The sequence below is a fragment of the Megachile rotundata genome, chromosome 2, assembly GCF_050947335.1.
Source record: "Megachile rotundata isolate GNS110a chromosome 2, iyMegRotu1, whole genome shotgun sequence".
NCBI lineage: Eukaryota > Metazoa > Arthropoda > Insecta > Hymenoptera > Megachilidae > Megachile > Megachile rotundata.
Window position 1 is genome coordinate 3504878 of NC_134984.1, and position 22686 is coordinate 3527563.

Consider the following 22686-nt stretch of genomic DNA (forward strand, 5'->3'; position numbering starts at 1 on the left):
AAAAGGCACTGGTGTCCCTCTCCGATTTTGATGAAATTTCGTACGTTTGTTAAGCTGGCAAAAATAAAGGACATGTACTTTTTTTATCGGCTGGAACGCGGGTTCGAGAGGTGAAACGACCATTTGAAGTTTCGATCTGTTTATGCTATCTCGAAAACCATACGAGATACATTAAAACTTCCAATATGAAAGTTGAATATTAACATTAAGAATTGCTGTCATTACGTGTTACCTGTAAGAAGACTTCACTACAATAAAAATTTGAAGCTACATGAAGAATTGATCTCTTTCCTCTGGAAGATAGAGTAATGTGGCTATACATTTTTTTATAATTTTTGAATTTTTTAGGATTGAACGTACAGTGAGACACAAAATTATTGGCACAGGGGTATATTTAGAAAGAGAAGCATCAATTACTGACTTTGAAAACGTATATTTATTACTTTTTCTATCATAACATATGGTTTACATTCAAAGCTATCTGAACAATAAGAAAGAATAACAATATTTTTGTAAACAAGTGAAAATAACATAATGTGCACATTTTTGAACTCACAAAATTAATGGCACATTCAGCTTTCAGTAAGTCCAATTGAATAATGTGAACTTTGAATATTTCTGTTTTGTATAAAAACTCCGTAACATTATTCAGTTTACCCTTAAGTGGCAAAGAACGACGTTGAATTGTAAGAATTTACAGTAATGTAAGCCGTGTAAAGGCAATGCGATCAGGAAGCCCACTATCTTTCAAAACATTTGTAACATGAGAGCGTTGAAACTATGATCAGTTCGAATAGGTAATCATTTGTTAACACATTCGCGACCGCTGACGTGAATTCACGTCCTTTAAAGTTCTGATCCTGGTTGCCGCTGACGTGAATTCACGTCATTTTAAATTCTATTCCTGGTTGCGGCTGACGTGAATTCACGTCCTGCTTACAAGGGACATCACCCAATTGATACGCCGATTATGATGAAATTTTTGAGTTCTATGCTATAGAACTCGAAAAAATATTTGACACGTATTTTTTTTTATCGGCAAACATCCACTCTGAAGTGGTGAAAATGACCCTTAAAGTTGGGGTTGAAAAAAATATTTTCGCAAATATCTTAGGAACTATTAGGCCTAGACAAAAAATTCAAAGTGCCATTTTTTCTCTTTTAGAAGGCCAATGATATGGCGTAAGCGGCTTTTTGAAAAATGTATTTGTTTAAAAAATACGTTAAAAATTAACATTATTTTGCACATTTTTTTAATAAAACGTACCATTTTGATCAAATTTCACACACATAAACTATGGGTCCAAAGAAAAAATACTGATAAATTGGAATTTTTAAATTCGTTTGTGGAAAAAATATTACTGTCGTTGAAGTTACGCGTACATTTTATACCTTCCGTTCGGTGCACGGCTGATTTCTATACATAGTATTGTGGCAATTGTATTATATTATATTTTTTATACTAATTCATTTAAAACGAGAACTTAAGGGTCTATAGACGCCTCTACAAAAAATATGGGGCCCGAGTCAGATATCCTATTTGTTCCGCGTTATGGGCGCGTACTGGTGGCGGTATTCGACGCACGGAAGGTCTTAAACGCGTAAATTGTACTTATGTGAAATGTAATATCTTCATAATAATGTAGAATACATGCAATTAAAGGAATGGCACAACTAGAGCACTAAAACGTTGCAGAGTTCACAAAACTCGTGGAAAACGTCGTGACACTTCGTATATATGCAAATTATTTAAAGTTCCTTTATGCAAAAATTTTTGTTTTTATACTTATCATACTAAACAGAAATATTAATTTTTCTTTTTACTCGACTTTTCTAAAATACTTGTGATATATTGCTAAATAAATTCAGCACAATAATAACAAGTGGTCTATTGTCTACCTATAAAGCAAATACATATACAAATTATACAAATCTTTTTATTTTAAACAACATATTATTGCAACATTGATATTTTAAAACAAATTTTATTCTTATTATCCTTGATTTAACGGTACAAGTTTGCGGCAACCAGCTTCAAAATTTCATCATTTTCGTTGGTATTTAGTATTAGAAACGGGAAAAATTTGCCGGTCGCGAATGTGTTAAAAGACAAAAAAGAGCGTAGTCATGATTTATCATGAATAAAGAATATTTGTTTTTCAAAAGAGTTCTCGAATTTAATTTCAATACCATTTAAGTCACCCTTACGGTAAATACAGCTAAGATAGTTAATAAAAAGATAAAAAAGAATAAAGAAAATTATAAAAAGAAACTTTTGTACAGTAAGAAATATTATTAAAAAATATAAAAGGGAAGGAAACATTGAAAATAATTATGGACGTGGTAAAAAGAAAAGCTTAAACGCATCAAAAGAACATTTTATTGTAAGGAAAGTAAAAGAAGATCCAAAAACAAGTGCTCTCAGAATTACTACAATGTTAAGAAATTTTTGTGGAAAACCAGTTTCGTATGAAACAGTACGAAGAGTACTTAAAAGACATTATTATAACCCACCTGTAGCCAGACGAAAACCACTAATCAGTGATATTAATAGAAAAAAAAACGTTTAAGTTTTGCCGAAAAAATACCTATTGAAACCTTCTGACTTTTAGTATAATGTAATTTTATGTGACGAATGTAAATTTAACGTCTGGGAATCGGATTGTTATATAACAATATAGAGAAAACCAAATGAAGATTTGAAGAAATAATGATTAAAGAAAGAATATTAAAGAAATAATAAAATAATAATAAAACAGTGTATTTGGACATTTTGAACAAACAGAGTACAATAAAAATAAGTATTATAGACGAGCTGCTATTTGATCAAGACACAACAGTCCAAGAGTTATTAAAACACCCTCCGCAATCCTCCGATCTCACATTTTCACTGAAGTAAATTAACTGTCTTAGAAAAACACAATTTCAAGTTTAGTAGTGAATAATAACGGAAAATACTATTCCACTCAATCAAATGCTTATGGATTGTGAAACCAAACATATTTTTATGAATATCTCGAAAAGTAAGAGGCCGCTTACTGTACTTACAAAGTGTCTCACAACTAGTGGAGGCCCTGGAAATGAACACCATTCCCCTTTGCAGAAATGAGGTTTGAAACTTCGTTTTTGAATTATTAAGCAAAAACACGAACCGATTACAGATAAAATTCCAAATTATATTACAAACATTTTGCTAAAATTTAAATCACTAAAATTATTACTACCATTGTTGTATATATTATAATACTGTATCCATTAAATGTTTCTTGTTTTAATTCTTCGAATATTTTATTCATTCCTTATATTAAATGATCAAGATTTTCGACATCTTCATTATACATTACAATCTTAACATGACTGATGAATTTATTTTGTTATAATGCTTAACAAAAACGCATCCAATTGCATTCGATAACGTTTAAATCATATGATAATCATTGAATTATAGTTTAACAAATTTAAATTCATTACATGCACGCATATTCTGCAAATTTTATTAATCAACGTCGAACAAATTTTATTCTCTGTTCACAAAATGTGTTTTCGTAATAAATCTTTTTTTCCGAATTATTCCTAAACATTTATCAAATATGATTGCTATCTTTTATTTAATGTAATAAAAAAAAGATTTTGCTTAAGAGTAATATACATACATGTATGTAGATATAAATTACGATATTACGAAAATCTAAATCCTGTTAACAATTTTTCAGTTAAAAATATTATAAATAAATATACCCGCATTCTACAACAGACATGTGTACAGAAAGGTATACAATGTATCCCATAACTAGTAAACGTACCATAAAAACGTGATAACGGACGTTATTCTAAATAACTTTTTTTTTACAAAAATATTAGTTAAGGCTTCGTTTTGAATTATTAACGAAAAACATCAACCAATCAGAGTGCGCATAATGCATGCACCATACCACGGCATTGATAGGTTCGAACGTGACGGTTAACTGTGATTGTGAACAAATGGGTTAGTCCGCGTCGTTGTAATTGTGTAAAGAAAGCCTTTACGTCGAATTTAAATAGAATGACAAATTAAAAAATTAAAAATAATTTTAATAACAATAATTAAAAATAATAATTATTCATATTTAATAATTTCATATTCAATAATTATTAAACATTATTTGAAACATTATTCAAAAAGAATGAAAAATAAAATATAAAAAATTATTCTTGTTATTTGTCTAAAAAGTATAAAACCACAGATTTCAGTATTTTAAAGGATAAATAACTTTTCTATTCAACAAAAATGATCTTAAACCTAATTGCATTTTTATGGCAAATGACAAAAATAATTTTTTTTATTTTATGTCTTACTTTTTTCAAATAATAATCAACCGCTAAAATACAATCTGTCGCTCTCGCGGTGGGATACGCTTTCCTCACACGCTCTGATTGTTCAATGTTTTTTGTTAATAATTCAAAATCAAAGCTTTCGTCAACATGTTTGCAAAGAAAACAGTTTTTTAGAATTACCTCTTTAAAATTATTCTTTCGCGATGTGTTCGCTAGTTATGTAACATCCTGTATAAATTAAATCATATGCACATTGAATTATGCACAACTCATATATTAATATAAAATGTTACTCTTTGACAATTGAAACATGACATTCATTGAATCCACATACAATTTAGATTCACGCAACCGATCATTCTTTTGCATTCGATACACAAATCTATCATTTATATTTAGAAACATGTAGTTCATACTTTGATATTACCAAGCAAGAAGGAAACATTTTACCATCGCAGATATGCGTATAACAAGTGAGTTAAAAACGACTTAACTCCTATAATTAAAATGAAATACATATCGTCGGAGAATGTCAATTAAAAACACATAACTTTTTTCAGGCATTAAGCTTTTCGCAGAGATAATACCATTTAAATAATATCAATACAAATACAGAAAATTTTAAGCATCATTGCGCATTAGGCTTAAAGAATGATCAAATAATGTAATTTCTTTTTTCTTTCTATTTGTACATAGTAAAGTAATAATTTATTCCTCGAAAAATAGCTATGAATTGACCAATGACATTCTATTTATGTACACACTACATGTTACTGCCCATAGAGCTTATAAGTTACTACAAATTCTAGCAGCTTTTGCACTATAACTTACCAAAGTATAATACTAGATACCACAACAATATGAAACGTTATGAAAAGTAGTATGTTTCACTTGTCTTTTATACGTATTTATTTTCATTATTTCAAACAATATGTTTTGATTTTCCCATGAAAAGTGGTATGTCTAAATGACTGACTGCAAAATAATACATTTTTTTATAAAAAAATACTATATTTCGTTTTCTAATACAGACGTTAACACAACTGCGAATTCTAATGGCTTGCATTAAGTTTATTTTTCTTTTAACCAGCAATACTGGTTTATTAATTATAGATTGTGTAATAGAATGGATATTTGCCAATATATCTTTATATAAATAAATACTGATCTTACTTCAAAGGCAAACTTACATTATTACTAAAGCTCATTTTCAGTGTAATAAAACAAAGAAACAAACAATAACAAAATAGAACAATTTTCATTTGATATTGAACCAATGATTTCTTTCTATAATATCTGTTAAAATTTCATACAAATATTATAAAGATGAAAATGTTTCCACATTTTCCTTTTTAACAATTATATAGAATTATTAAATGAACAATATTTTGGGAGATTTAATTTCTCAGTATAAAATGCATTTCAAGAATTTGAGATGATCACATGCTGAAACAAAATAGCTTTTGCAACATAACTGCAAATGTGCCACTTCCATCATAAAACAGTATGCAGCTATTGTTTAAAAATCATGAAATGACTTTACGTAATAAACTCAAAAATATTCTCCTACATGAAACAAATAAAACGTGCTAACTTTCCATAACTCTCATCAATTATATATTGAATTTAACCTTACGAAATAAACAATAATTTGTAATCAGGTTAAATGAAAATATTCCTATAAAATTGAGAATTTATTATACCTCAACACTTTTATCATAATTGCAGACAATTGAAATATTCAAAATACTTTACAATTATATACATTATAATTATTTAAAGCACATTCAAAAATAAAATAATGCAGGATCATATAATATTAACTACGAATAATTACTTACTTTCTCATATTTAAAATATTAATAACATTTTAAACTTGTATACTTATAACACTAAATTTGATCCTTACTGAAGTTCATTCAAACTTTTAGTAAATATGCAAATTTACTGCTGTAATATATAATTTTTATAATACAATACTAATCAGGTAATCTTTGGAACACAAATGGTGGGTTATTAAATTAATATACATACAACAATAAAATATAAATGCAGTTTTATATGTATTCAAAATATGTAAATTATTTATGATAGAGCTGGTTCAAGATCAACTAACTCAGTTATTAAATAAACTCTATAGGCAGATTATATACATTACACACAAATCATAGAAAAAAAGAACATATCAAATATTTAATTTTAAAACAGCAGCATGAATTTCAATTGACTATATATAAAACTTTAACTACCCTCATTTATCACAGTCCACGCATGACTCATTTTATCCCTTAGTATTTTGAAGTCCTAAACGCCAACAACATTTGAGCAATCCTTTGGGTTTTTTTAAATACAAAACACCCATCTAACCTATAAACACCACATGACTAGAACATCATAGAGCGCAAAGACAAAACCTGACTTAATGATTAAAAAGCGAAGACATTGTTTAATCTAACTTGCGTTGTTCACACAATTCTTCTAAACCTCCAGTCTTTCTGCATGAAAATGATAACTCTTTATTTGATATCTCTAGTCATGCAATAAAAGTACACTTACAATATAAACAAAAAATACTTACAATGGTGGAAGGTAAGGAGTACTCGTATGGTCTAATCGATGTTTGTCTTCGTTTTTCCAGCTCGATACAGGAATATGTGGTGGTGGCAAGAAACTTCGCAGTGATTGTACAAGTTGTATTGTATCTACCAATGCTGTAATAGAATGAACAGTTTATTTTATTCATCTTATGGATAACATAAACCTTTTTATGCAACTTCCAGAATAATTACAGAAAATATTGCAAGTTCTGACTTTATCTATATATCAGTAAAATATGGTTTATAAATTAAGAAATTAAAAATATATATTTTCAAAGAAAATATAAATATGAAACTAAACAAATAGTCTATTTTATTACTTTTCTGCAAAGCCTCTGACTGTTTTCCATAAGGTTTACACATTGCAGGACGCACACAAGCTTTCATTCTTGCCATATTCTTCATTACTTCTGCAAAAGCCCTTACTATCTTTTCTTGCCCACCTACAAAGTAAATGTTATTCTTTACATTTGATATATTATTTAAAACTTAAAAGCAAAAAATTGGATAAAAAAAAGTTTTATTCACAATCTTAAAGTTATCTTTTGCATTTAATGAATTTTATATTTTTTATCTATATAAATGTAATTAATAAAAAAGGGGCTTCAACAGTTTTCATAATATATCGAAATTTTAATGAAAAATTTAAAAATGAAAAAAACTAATTTGTCTTTAATACTGCTTCAGAGATGTCATTTTTACAGGTCTTCATAATAGGTATGAAAATTTATTTAAAATTTTATTTATATTATTTAAAAATACGTATATCTTTTTGTTTATAAATTAAATTTAACTTTGAAATTCGAAAAATTGTGGCTTTAAAAACAAATTTTAACCTATAAAATTATTTCTTTAAACATGCTTAATGGGAAAAGTTGTAATTTCTTTAAATACTTGAGGATCTAAAACAGTACAATTTTATATATAAATTTAATTTCATTATGTAAAAATGATATATTCTATGAACCTTCTGAATTTGAAAATGAGCGATTTCCTTTTTCATTCTCTAATGGCCAAGCTCCATTATGTAAAGCTAACAAGTCTTTGTTTGCATTTCCTAATCCTTGTAGATTTCCTAATCCAAGTCCACTGAGATTATCCAAATTATCTAAATTTGTTCTTAAAAAGTCTGTTAATTTGTGATCAGATATTGAAATAGTTGATACTAGAGATTCATAGTGTTGTTTCCCACTAGTTACTTTCTTTTCTTGTGATACAGATCGATGTGGAATATTTAATGATGGACGGCTTGGAGGTCGTTGAAGGTTCATTTGGTTTCCAGCACTTCTCATTTCTGCCAAATCTGTTGCAGACGCTCCTCCCATATGAGTATTTGGATTAGCATTGCTTAAAGTCTATAATACACATTAAAATATATTAAAATATGTATAAATCAATAATAACATCACTTATACTTACTGCCTGAAAATCTGTATTATGAGGAAATCTACTACGTAAAAGAGAAGCTGTTGTCTCATTATCTTGAATATAAGTTGGAGTCATATGTCCCATTTTTTTTGATAACTCAAGTTGATTTTTATAATAAATGCAAGCAGAATTTGGACAATTTTGTACCACTTCTATTATAAATTCTTTTTCCATACCAAAACATTCTCGTCCTATAGTGTACGATTCCATAACAGCCCTAACCGTGCCTTCTAACCCTAAATGTAAACCATGTGGACCATTTGTATGCTTTAACATCACAGCATTTGCAAAATGTTCATAGGGCAATATTATTTTTCCATTTTCTCTAAGAACTAGTCGTCCTTGAGAGTCCAAAGCTATCCTTGTCGCCATCATCCTATTTATATATTACAATATAAAATATAATTAATGAGATATTATTAATAAGACATTATTAAGTTTACTGTCTAGCAATTATTTTATAAAAATCATATGTGTAAAAAGGCAATGAACATTTTGCATATAAATTACAAATCATGAACACGTACTGCAAGTAAGCAGCGCTTGGAATCATTGATGCATCCTTAAATTCTGAAAAACATTGTAGAAGTTCGATGCTTGGATTCCAACCTTTATTTTGGAGATACGCTTGCAATAAAGCGTACATTTTTTCAGTAACATAACCAATGCTACTTGGTGTGCCAGGAAAACCAGCTCCTCCACCTGGTGGCCCCATTTCAGACTGCATACCTTTGGCAACAATATTTTTCATGGTTTCTGCAAAGTCCATTCTATGCACAAAGCAATCAATTTTAAAACATCAACTTTAAAAAAAAAGTTGTAACTTCCACATTCAAGAAAATTAGAAAATCGTAAACAATGAGGAATAAAATAGGTTACACGTTTAATTTTTTGCTTATTAATCAAGGTATTATAATTGCTTTTCACAGAAATAAAATGATATTAAGGTAAAATACCATTAAGTCCAACTTCCAGATTAGGTTGTAAATAAATTAATTAATTCTTATTTAACTAATTTATATAATAATAAAACAAGAAATTAGGACTAGTATAGAAATTATAAAAATTAGAAAAATATGTGTAAATCTTCAAACTAATAAGCTTGTTAGTTTAAGAATGCACGACTATTTAAGTCTCTTGGTCATCAGGTAAAGATGATTATATTGCAGTAAAAATGATTGAAGAAACTATTAAAAAAATACTGATGCGAGCCACCGCCCCCTTTTAAAGCTGGTGGAATGAATATTTTTGATACTTACCCCGGATCAGATACAAGATTTTCAATCAATCCAGATAAACTGAGACACAGTAGAATCCACTTATCGCTCTAATCACCGTTACTTGACATACTCTCATTAATGATTCTCTTTACATTTACAAATAATATAAATCACGATAATTATTTCCACAAGAAATATTTACGCAATTTGCCACCAGGGGCGCATTGTCTTTACAGTTTTTAGGATAACCACACACGTACGGTAACATTCCAGTGCTTACGCGACGCTACTTTGCGCATTTATCAATATTACTTTTTGTTATTCATTTATGATAGTCGTCGAATTTTTCACGTTAAATCAACCACATCAATGGCTTAATGCAATTTACATTTCAGCTGTACCTATATTAATAATAATCAAATTTATACCATCATACATAGTGTATCTGATTCTACCATTAAACGTTACAATTACTTTTTGTAAGTTAAATGGTTATGTTACATATATATATAAATACAAGAATGTAATATAAATACACTATTATTTTTGTTAGTTATAATTACGTAATTTTCAAAATATCTATTGTTGATTTGTTAATATTGTACTATACACATTACATTATATCTTTGAATTGTTATATCGGTACCTTTTATTTATGAAATGTAGTTTACTTTTCCGTTAAAATATTTGTAGTTTATTATGCACAATGTTTACGTATGTATTTAATAATGTCATGAAAATATATTGTATATTTATGTGGATATATATTGTTTACATAATATAGACAAACATCGTACGCAACTAATTTTAATAACACCAATAGCACTAAATATATACTATATACTTATAAGTATTGAAAGTATGTAATTCATAGTAATTTATAATCTGCATTCTTATAGTTTTATCAACGTATTTATTGCAATTCAAACACATTTACATTATGTACTAATGGGTATCTATGCATATATATATGGAACTTTAAATTTAGCAAAACTACATTTATCTAGTTACATAGCAGTGGTACCAATCTAAAAACAGGAAAAGAATATTCTAAAAAGCGTAAACATGGCCTCGCGGTACAATCACGGTGTTCAGCGAGTTTTAACGAAATTAGAAGCATCTATAAATTCAGAAAATTATTATGAGGCTCATCAAATGTATAGAACTTTATATTTCAGGTAAGCTAACAATTTAGGTAATTAACAGCGTCAAAAAATTATTCCTGCACAATCGTCGATACGAGTGCTTAACCTCTTCTTTCAGGTACCTTGGACAGAAAAAATATTCAGAACTTTTGGAATTACTGTATAATGGTTCTACTCTTTTATTACAACACGAACAAGTATGTAATACATTTTAATGTTTAATTTTTACTGTTATAAATGTATTATTGAAACAAATTTTTTTAAAGTGATGTCATTGTATTCAATTTTAAATTGTATTTAAATTGTTTGTATCAAAGGCAGTTTTCTTAAACTGTTTATAGTTATATTTTACAATACAAGTCTCTAAAAAAGAACTGATGTAGTATTTGCATATCATAGTACAATAGTATGAATTTTATGCAGAAATAATATATTTATTTAATAACATAAATTTAAAAAAATGCATTCATACATATTATGATAATACATATAACATTTAATGTAGTGTATTTCATTATTATTAATTACTACAGCATGCTAGTGGAGCTGACCTAGGAATTTTATTTATAAATGTCTTAACACAATCAGGAACAGAACCTTCTCAAGTATATTTTGAAAAAATTACAAACTTATTATGTATAATGAGTTCTTCTTCACCTGAAAGAGATATATTTATACAATCTGCCCTTCGATGGAGTATAAGGGGCAACGAATATAAAACTGGTCATCCAGATTTACATCAAAAAATAGCTCAAGTATTTTGGAAAGGTAATTTATTTAATAAAAAATTTATTTTAAATGTGTGTGTATTAATGTCATGAAGATTTATTTAAAAATTTATAGAAAAAAATTATATAATGGCAAGACAACATTTCATACACAGTAAAGATGGTTCTGGATATGCTGCAATGCTTGTTGAACTCCATGAGCAACGTGGTTACATGAATGAAATAGATCTTTTTATTGCACAGGCAGTTTTACAGTAAGTTTATATTACGTAGTTTTATGGATATTTTCAATCTTCACAAATTAAACACATTTTTATACAATCTTATTTAAATTTTTTCAGATATCTCTGTTTACAAAATAAAACAGCTGCACAGGAAGTTTTTAATTCTTATACTTCACAACATCCAAAAATAAATAGAGGTCCACCATATCTTCTTCCCTTACTGAACTTTTTATTTTTTTTATTAAAGATAATCGATAGGTAAGTATTAATTATTTGTTTATTTAATAAATAAAAATTTAATCCATAAATGTATGTGTATTTTGTAATTCATGTTTTTCAGTGGTAAACTTACTGCATTTAAAGTACTTTGTGAACAATATGAAATATCTTTAAATAGAGATCCATGTTATCGACAGTACTTAGATAAAATAGAACAGGTATTTTTTAATATTGCATCTCAACGCGCTCGTAATCAAGATTTGTATAGTGTCCTATTACGTTCTTTTTTTGATGGTTTTGATGAAGAGTCAGATGATGAACACGGAGCTTCAACTTCACAAGAACTTGATTGATTAAAGGTTATATGTCACTGTGCAATGTGATGAAAATGAATAATGAATATTTATATATACATACATATTTTAATGTCCCACATGTTTTTAAAAACTGTATTGTGCAAATTGGTTAAATTTGAAATTAACTTTTATGGATGATCTGTACAGATAAACTCATTTGAAAGAAAAATATGTGGGATGCATTCATAGAAAAATTTCTAAAAATTACAGGTCATAAACAGTTCCCAGAAACCAACTCTACATAAAAATAAGGATTATAAGCCATGATAACTTTTCATATCTTTTTGCTTTGTCCAAATTTATTTTGATAATGCATTTGAAGCATTTCATTGTATTTAAGTGGTTAAAAAATTTGAATTGTATATATAAAAATCTATTTCAGTGCTGCGATGACACTATGTTAAGGCAAAGTTTGAACAAAATCTTTGTATTAGTAAGAATGTATATACCATATATTCAAAAGCAAATATGTACTTGAGTATTACTGAAATGAATGTTTGTTTTATGTAAGCTTAATCTTGTGACAAATAATTGTGACATATATATTTATAGCTGCAAAGAAAGAATAGTTAATGAGTAGTATTATTTCTTGCTAATTAGTGAATTATTTATTCTATTACAGAAATAAAATGGCCATGATTCTATAATACATCACTACTTGTGTATTAATAAAAAATAATGTACAATTAATAGTTATTGTATGAAAGGAGCATTAAAAAACATGATTAGTGTGGTGTAGATTTATAATAATTGTATACATATACAAACATTTATGTACGTATGTGTATCCTTATAAAAGTATATATTTAACGAAAAATATTTTTTGGTTATCAAATATTCTTTTATTATCAATATAAAAACTTCTATTACCATAATACATGGATAAAATAGATATCCTACAAATATTGCAATGTTTAAATTTGTTGTGGAAATTTTTACTTGAATTAATTTTTAAATGAAAAGTATAATTTATTATAAAAATCAATGAAAATAAAGATATTTCACAGGTCAGTTGTCGATACACTAAACATACGCGCACGCACAACAGTAATAAAATTTACATGAAATATTTCGATATTTTAAATATAAATGATATGTAATACAATATTTAAAATGATATAAATTGTGTACATTATTGTTTTAAACAATTTTGTTTTACATTCACTTCAAAAATATCATTTGTATAATTATAAAACTATTAGGTTTTCAAGATATTTATTTTAATAGATTGATTCAAAGAATCATAATCATTGTATATTTAATTTAAGTTCAGCTTTATCAAATATTAAATAAGTGGACTGTAACAATACTGTACTATACCAATGATTTTCAGTTATAAAATAGGAGCACACAAAAATAATATTCAATAATACATTGTAGATTAAACAAAGTTCTTATAAATAAAATAGTTTAATTAACTTCAATTTTAGTTCGTAAATAATAAACAATAGTGGTGAATATGTGTTAATAATTAACATAGTAACATTTAAAAGTTCAAGTAAATTAAATAAAGAAAATATCATTTGCGAATTCTTTTGTATAAAATACCATATACAAAAAAGAAAAAAATTAAGTATTTGTTGGTATAAACAGGAAGTTATATTTAAAAATTTATTGCTGTTATATAAAGCATACTTATATTTAGTTGCAATGACATATGTGTAAGCTTTTAACAAATTAAAAAGGGAAAATGGAAATATTAAATCCATTATATGAATAGTGTAATATGATAATTCATATAATTTGATATTTTCAAAATGTAATTACACAATTTTTTGTATTTAATTTTTTGTTATATTCATAATGAGCATTTTTTAATAATGTATAACTGTACAAAATATTATGTATGTACATAAATACACATTTCACACGAGACCAATACGCGTATACATTTATATTCCTTATAAGTAACTGATGTGTATAAAAATCCTTAAATATATTAATGGAAAAATTGATATACATAGTAAATGTGGGGATGCATATACTGGATAAAACAAAAGCACAGTGCTGTAGTATTAGTATGCTACATAACCAGGAATTGGAAATTGTTTAGAAAAAGTTTCAACTTCTTCTCTTAAAACTGCAATTTTTGCTTGAATATCAGCATTAGTATTCAATACTCTTTTATAATCGACAAGCTTAGGACCAGAAATATTAGATACTTCTTTAGAGAGTAGTAGTCCTAAAATATATATTTATAATATGTATTATATATATTCAAATGTTACTTTCAGTTAATTATAATTTGTTGTGTTAAAATGTACCTTGATGTATGAAACGAACAACTTCATCAATGTCTTTTTCAACTAAACCACGAGTGGTCAATGCAGGTGTACCAAGTCTGATACCACTGCTATGTAATGCACTTTTATCACCAGGTACAGTATTTTTATTGCATGCAATAGAAATACTTTCTAAAATTGTTTCTGCCTTAGCTCCTGTAACTCCAGTAGATCGTAAATCTACTAATAACATATGAACATCAGTACCATCTGTACTAATTTTATAACCAAGCTCTTTTAGTCCTGAGCACAATCTCTTTGCATTAGCTACAATTTGTTTCTGATACTGAAGAAATTCTGGAGATTTAACTTGTTTCATTGCTGTAGCAATGCCTGCAATTGCATGATTATGAGGACCACCCTGTAATCCTGGGAATACTGCCTGATTAATTTTATCTTCAAAATTATACATAATTTTATTCCCATCTTTATCAATACTTTTAACTCCTTTCCGGAAGAATATAATACCAGCTCGAGGTCCTCTAAGAGTTGTAAAAGTTTATTAGCTGTATTAAAATTAATACTTATTTTAAAATAAATACCTTAAAGTTTTATGAGTTGTAGTGGATACAATATCACTATATTCAAACGGGCTGGGAATTAATCCAGCCGCAACTAAGCCAGATACATGTGCCATATCGCTAAATAGATAAGCATTATTTTCATCAGCTATTTTCCTGAATCGTTTATAATCTAAACATCTGCTGTAACAGGACACACCTGCTATTATAATTTTGGGTTTAAATAGTCTCGCTTCTTCAGCTAATTTATCATAATCAATTAAACCAGTTTCGAGATTAACTTTATATGGCATTGATTCAAAAAATATTGATGTTGCAGAAACTTTTTTATTTAGAGTAAAAAAACCTAAAAATATATAGGAAAAATTTAAAAAATTTATGATATTATGTGATATTTTCATAAATTTATATAAAACTTTTTATTACCATGAGTAAGATGTCCCCCATCAGGAAGATCTAATCCCATTATTCGACCATGAGGTTCAATTAAACCTGTATAAACTGCAAAGTTAGCTGGGCTACCTGAATAAGGTTGTACATTACAACCCCATTCTTCTGGATTTAAGTTAAATGCTTCTAAAGAGCGCTTTTGTGCTAATAATTCAATTTCATCAATGTACTGATTTCCTCCGTAATATCTAAATAAAAATATAGAATATTCTAAACAATATATAAATTTAATGAATAATAATAACAATAATAACAAATTTATAGAACTATACCTTTGACCAGGAAGACCTTCACTATATTTGTTGTGAAGGCAGGAGCTCAAACATTGCAATACGCTAAGAGATGTAAAGTTCTCACTAGCAATCATTTCAAGACCAACTTCTTGCCTCTTTTTTTCTTTTTTCATTATTTCAAAAAGTTCTGGGTCAGTTTCCCAAACATTTTTGTAAATAATTCCAGTCATATTCTAAATAAATAGTATGTTTTTTTGTATGATAATAATAAATGTATAATGAAATAAAAATGTTTTATAAAATAAGAAAAGAAATTTAATAATGATGATAATGAAATAATATTTTTAAATTTATTTTTATATGATATTTATAATTTATCACTTTTTAATATTATTAAAAGCATTAAAAGCAAGCAATTATTATTAAGAGTAAAATTAGTCATATAACATGCTTAGAAACATAATGAACAAATTTATCTCTTCTCTGCATAAATTTTTAAATGTTTTTTATAATTTAAATGTAAAATATATATAAATTACATAAAATAGTTTTTAATATTATTGTAATTACATGCCATAAACCAAAATAGTATTATATTATTACTTAATATATAAAAATTATTTATTATTATATAACATTGCGTATTACAAACTAATTTAACATAATAAGAATTTGTTTTATATAGAAACAGTATTATTTATATTAAAAAAATAATGGATTAAGTAAGTTATAGTATAACTTACGGATTTAGTCGAGCAACAGGTAGTTGAAAAGAACACGTTATAATTTGAAACTCCAAAGACATCTACTATTCGTTTTCGCATAACACAATCTTTTATAGCCCGTGTCCGGACGATTAACAAGTTTTCAACCAATTGAAAACCGCGTCGATTTAAATTTATCCAATTTGCACTCATAATTGCACGTTTCTCAAACTATATGTATAAAGAATTATTAATTATGTAACATGATTTTTAATTGTTTTATATTTTATTTGTTATGTATAATTTTGACAATATGTCTTATAATACCGTCTAACCTAAAAGCTTTTGTAGAAAGGATTTTAATCAGCGTTTGATAGAAGTGAATTTATTACAACATTAAAACTTTTTTAATAGCATAACAATAAAATATTGCAAAATCGCTATTACATTTAATGTTATTTAATATACGTTTACACTGTTTCTTGTGCAACTGCTTTTTACTGAATCAGAATATTATGTTGAATCTATATACAAATATCAGACATGCCGTGTTTACGTTATAACTAAAATATTATTTTATTTCTAAAGTAAAAATATTGAAAATGGCATTTATTAAACGATATTGTGTTAAATTGGACATTTATTAACAGTAGATATTTTTAGTTATAAGTATTTGTCATGACATTATTTTTTTAAACTATGAACAATCTGTTTATACACATAGTTATATTATAGTTTTTTAAATTATATAATTCTATTTTATTGCTAACAAATTGAGAATTAATATTCATTGAATAACTTACAGTGTTCTTAACGGGACTGACGAGTTTCAAGAGTAAATTTTATGTTTTTTTTGTAATAACACTGATTTAAAAGTGGTGTACAAAGGTAGTCGCGTGAAAGTATGTACAATATATGTGTACACTCGTACATATTTCGTTATACATATATGTATACATTTTCTCTTTCGTTCTGTAGAAACATTTGTATTTCTGTATTCCAGATAAACGATCTGTTGATATTTTTATATTATAATACTTCTAAAAATCAATTAGGTAAATAATAATACACAATTTAAATTATAGTAGTTATTGTAAAATTATTATGAAGTGCAAATACTTGTATGCATTATATTCAAACGAAACCATTAAATAACATTATACTGGACGTTAAAAATATTAACAAGTTATCATAATGTTTCCAAATACTATTACGAATAATATTGCAATTTGATGAAAAATCTAAAACGATAAGCGAGTAAATCCGTTGACAATTATTTATTTTTTTCTATATATATACTTATATATTTTTCCATATTTTTTATTAGTTTCGAATTCATTGTTACATTGCTTTTAATTTACAGATTAGAATGTAAATAAAAGTACAACTTAAGATTTGAAACAAATAGAAATAATCAAATCAGATTTGATTACTATAGTATAAAAGGCTCGTTTCACATCAAATTACTTTATTACTTTAAATAGATTACTTTATAATGTCGATGTCAGGAATTTCTTTTCAAATAATGTACATGAGAAATTAGAAGAGGTTTAGGTTCGAATTTGTTCTAACGAACGGATAGTTGAATTTTTATTTATTTCTGTAAAGCAAACTCCAATCATGAATTTTTAATTAAAGAATTATATTTCGAATAAAATTTTGTATATGTTACTTTAGATGAATTGATTTTCTTATAATAGCATTTTTTTATTCGAAGAATTGGTTTTGTAATATCATAAATTATAAGCAAATTCTTCTTTTTTGTACATTTTTTGCTGAAAGAAATCGAAATTAGGAGAAGGTATTTGTTAAAATGCTTCTCACAAAATAATCGCTCTATCAGAATAATATTTTTTAACTTAATATTATAGTTAACTGTTAAATAAGCAATATATACTACGATTTTTATAAGAGCAAAATTTGTCTAAATTTTTCAACGAAAAGAAACATTGTTATAAGTTTCTAGATTATAAATGAGGTAATTCAATTCCACAAACAGTTTTAGAAATAAACATTTATAGGTGCTGCCCGACTTCATGATAAGTGGCAAATCTAAGAAATTAATATTTAGTCAATAAATTTGAAACTAGCAGAATGATGACTTAAATTCCTAATTCTGCATGCACCATACTATACTCTATTTGGAATAAAATTTCTGACATGAAATAGTGATCGATTTGGTATAAATGATTTAAAAAGCATTTTTAGAAAATGTATTACATCATACAGGTGCAAGTGATACAAATTCAAATGGCTCACATTAATGAGTGAATAATTATTGTATGATTTTGTTTCTCATTATATTGGTAATACCGTATAAAGAACGAGAAAAATAGTTAAATTCTAGAAACAAGTTATATAAAAAGAATGAATTTTATTCTGTACTTCTAGGATTTTGTATTTTTTTGTTTAGTTTCGAAGAAGTATTTGAAGAAATGTTAGAAACATTAAAAACTATTAGTTATATTGGAAAATACACTTATTTTCATGTTTTTAAATTATTTTTCTTTTTGTATATGTATAAGCATACGGACTTATTTACTCGTTTCATAAGATTTAAGATAATTTCGAAAGCGTTACGCAGTTTATGACTTCATATTTGCAGATGAAGACATCTAATTATGAAATAATAACAACAAAGTTCGTATTGTTTATTAATATTAGTACCTTTTTCGTCAGTTCTATTAAACACGTCTTTCAAGAGTCCATCTGACTATGAACAATAATCATGTTATGTTTATGTGGCTTCGATATGGATTTGATGGGTTTAGCAATACGTAACATAAGATAAGATACACTAAAACAAAAATATGAAACAATCTCGTAAAGATATTTCATTTTGCTCGTAAATAATGACAAGTTCTTAATGAAAGATTCGTCTAATATATTTGTCAATAATGAAGTAATTTATTAATAATTAGATTACGGATGTTTATGAAAATATACATTTTTGTAAAAGACATGTTTTTATTTATATGATTTTATAAGACAATTTATCTCGTTTCTTATACGTACTGCATAATTTACATTTTTTATACGTTTTGATATGCTATAAATGTATAAATATTTATAACTTATCAATAATATTTCATTATTATTATATGATTAAATTTATATAATTGAATACAACGCAAATATACGCAGTGGCAGTCATTGAAAATTATATAATCCAATTTAAAGAAAGACCTTTGTTTATAAAATATCCTAAATAAATAGTTTTAAGTGTTTCAAATTTTTATGAAGTCCATTTTATTAAACTTCTGCAAATTTTTAATTATATATTCATCCATTCCTATCGTAATATATTTCGTAAGTTTGTATACATATAGGGTGGATCAATAATTATTATGATCTCAAATATTTTCAACGTTATCGTAGACAGGAAAAAACTTTTTACATACAATTTGCACGGCTATACAAGTTTTGCATTTTATTCAGTATGAATGCATAGCGGTATTCTTTAAATCAATTTTTTTATCATACTTAAAGGAGTACGAAACGTATTTTTCTTAAACTGAACAAAATTATGCAGTAAATATTAGAGAGACCGGAAAGTAATGTCGTTTCTGCGCACGTCGATAGTTGTTGGTCATTCATCAGCTCATTGTGTACTTCAAAATCGTGTCAAAAACATTTTAAGGTTAGCGTGAATTATTTACTTGCAAATAATTAAATTAAAAATTCTTGTTTATAATTTATGGTGAAATGGCGAGCCAAATGCCAAAAGAGGTACATATCGGTCATTATATGCTTTTTGAGCTTCGCAAGTGTAGTAACGCAACAGTTGCTACCAAAAACATTTGTGATATTTATGTAAACTAGTGGAACGCTTCGTGCTATGCACGAGGAATTAATCAGTTAAAATATAAATTTGACTTTGCCCACTATTCACCCCAAGCTCCAATTCCATGATATTAAACCAAATGAAACTTTTAATTAAAAACTTCGTTGTAAACTACATTGTGCTGGTCTGTATTAGCTAAAGGACAACAAATTTTAATATTATTTTTTGATCTGACTCTCGATAATGCAACATAAAGTTGTCTATGAGTAAATACAGGATTTGCCGGTATTATTTTATCGAAACGTTGACCCTTGCGCAGTTCTAAATCGCAAGAGATAGACATGCGCAGTAAATTTTTACAAAGAAAGTAATCAAAGAAAAAGTAGTCGAAGCACCTACAATGATGACGTAATTAGTTTTTATGTATCCCTTAAAAAGTGTCCCTTAAGGGGGGCAATATCTTTAGAATCTTGAAAAATTAAAAAATTTTTTTTTTCTATAAAATGTTAGTGTAACATCTTAAAAATATTGTCTCAAAATTTTAAAGTGAAATATGAAGCCCTTTTGAAGTTATGGCCGATTAGCGCCGCGAGTATTCACGCGTTCAGTGCAGAGGACTGAAGCTTCAAACGCGTTTTTCTCAAAACTACATTTTTACAATTGGTGTGGCTGATAACTCAAAAACTAGTTTATCAATCGCGCTCAAATTTTTTGCACATATCCATGACAATAGTATCTAACATATGAACCTAAATTATGAAATAAATTGAACATTAAAGTCCTTTTTTTATTGCAAAATGTTGCAAAAATTTTTAGTAAAATTCGAAGTTTTTCTTTAAAAGCGCGCCATTTCTTTAATTTTACATATTTTGCACATTTCTGAGGTTCATCTACTAACTGTGAATGTTAGTTTTCGAAACATTGTCTGCAAACTTGCTTCAGACCAATATATCTAAAGCTAGAATCCACACCGATTCACGAGATGCGCCCAAACACTTCCGGAAACACTCAAACACAAAAAATATTGTGTAATAGGCAATAGTTATAATAAATTATACCTGAAATTTCAAAAACGCAAAACAAAGATATCCTATACAAAAAAATTCACAAAAATCAGCTTATTTTCATCGGTCTAAAGGTATTGCCCCCCTTAATAAGGGTTTTACTGTACTATCATTGTAAGAGTATACATATAATATTTTTCTGCCTTGTTTTCGTGTATGCGTACAACGTCTCAGCGTAACTCACGGACATGTTTCTGCGTTATAATATGACTAGGGGGCTGTGGGTGGACCGTGGAATGCAGAGGGTAGCGTTAGGCGTGACAACATTACGCTATGATTTTATACTATAGAGTATGGTATAAGCGATGCAGCGTTACGCGTGACACAGTTACGATATGATTTCGTACTGCAGAGTGCGGAATAAGCCTCAGAGTGTTACACGTGGCACCGTTACGTTATGATTTTATACTATACAGAATGATATCATACTCTTCTCTATAGTTACGTTATGATTTTATACTATACAGAATGATATCATACTCTTCTCTATAGTATAAAATCATAACGTAACGGTGCACAGTGGGGTATTTGAGCCGAAAAATCGGACAAAATTATTTTAGCGTCGTTCATAGGTTGAAGGTTATAACATAATAGGTTGTTGAATTCGTCTTAACGTTGGCCACATATTCTGAAATTAAAAATAAATGTTAATATTTAAAAAATCAAAATGACCTTGATTTTTCGAAAAACAATAAAAATTTTTGAAATATTAAATATTAAAATTAGTAGATGTCTAAATACTATTTACATTTTGTTTAGACCATTTTTTTCTCAGATTGTTGGAAACCGTTGAAAAGTAGGGTCGATGGTGAAGTGTCACGGCAAAATCGAGAAAAATTAGTTTTGTACACATATCATATTAAAATTTACTATATTCATATTTTAATGTAGAATATGTGGGTTGGGCAACAATTTACTAAGAAAATACATATTTTCAAAATATTTTTAAACCGCTTTACCATTAATCTTCATCAGAAGATAGTGTGTAGGCGTACGTGAAACGCTGCGAAACGTTTAATGTTAAATTAGTTATAAAACTTCAATCCGGACAAATCCGGAATCAAATTATGTTGGGTTATAATCTGGAATCTCTACCGAATATAATGGTACCAAAAAGAGCATTGGGACTCACTTGGAACTATAACAAAATCGTTAATGAATTTTCTTAATAGTAAAGAAAATTATTGATTTATTGATTATTTTGAGATATTAATAACTACATAAATAATTATGACAAAAGAAAAATAAAAAATGTGAAAGTATACTACATACGTACCTAAAAAGGATCTGTAATGAAAGAAATTTCCTGTAAATGCATCGCACATTTTAGCGTGGTTGAAAAACCAAAATCAGTCATAAAATCTCTCAACTTTTTAGTAAGTTTAGTGCTTTCTCAGTGTATTAGTAAAAAAAAAAT

The 22686-nt window shown here is 27.2% G+C and overlaps 3 protein-coding genes across 15 annotated transcripts in view; 1 reads left to right on the forward strand and 2 right to left on the reverse strand.

Moving 5' to 3' along the window:
- The window catches only part of LOC100878018 (uncharacterized), a 47652-nt gene extending 37638 nt beyond the window's left edge, over positions 1-10014 (reverse strand). For 6 of the 11 annotated variants that reach the window (XR_013041608.1, XR_013041610.1, XR_013041609.1 and 3 more), the window contains exons 1-6: positions 9599-10013; positions 8867-9109; positions 8331-8715; positions 7879-8266; positions 7232-7354; positions 6893-7025 (exon numbers count right to left, since the gene is read on the reverse strand). Coding sequence is in view for 7 of the 11 variants with exons in the window: in XM_012296707.2 (XP_012152097.1) it covers positions 6893-7025; positions 7232-7354; positions 7879-8266; positions 8331-8715; positions 8867-9108 (1271 nt within the window). In the remaining 4 variants the exon portion in view is untranslated. The other 5 variants (XM_003708077.3, XM_012296705.2, XM_012296702.2 and 2 more) reach the window with 5 other exon arrangements.
- Positions 10015-10497: 483 nt separating this feature from the next.
- The window catches only part of LOC100878130 (Golgi to ER traffic protein 4 homolog), a 30805-nt gene continuing 18616 nt past the window's right edge, over positions 10498-22686 (forward strand). Inside the window, exons 1-7 of one of the 3 annotated variants that reach the window (XM_012296697.2) lie at positions 10505-10737; positions 10823-10901; positions 11238-11472; positions 11548-11686; positions 11774-11914; positions 11997-12093; positions 12182-12747. In XM_012296697.2, coding sequence (XP_012152087.1) covers positions 10625-10737; positions 10823-10901; positions 11238-11472; positions 11548-11686; positions 11774-11914; positions 11997-12093; positions 12182-12232 — 855 coding nt within the window. In that variant the 5' untranslated portion in view covers positions 10505-10624 and the 3' untranslated portion in view covers positions 12233-12747. Of the gene's footprint in view, positions 10738-10822; positions 10902-11237; positions 11473-11547; positions 11687-11773; positions 11915-11996; positions 12748-22686 lie in introns of those variants that run through there. The other 2 variants (XM_003708078.3, XM_076542186.1) reach the window with 2 other exon arrangements.
- On the reverse strand, positions 13992-16649 carry Shmt (serine hydroxymethyl transferase). Its single transcript, XM_003708079.3, has 6 exons — positions 16461-16649; positions 15757-15950; positions 15461-15672; positions 15056-15380; positions 14496-14995; positions 13992-14413 (listed from the first exon to the last, which is right to left on the reverse strand). Exons 1-6 carry the CDS (start codon positions 16632-16634, stop codon positions 14247-14249), a joined length of 1572 nt encoding a protein of 523 aa, XP_003708127.3. The 5' UTR covers positions 16635-16649; the 3' UTR covers positions 13992-14246.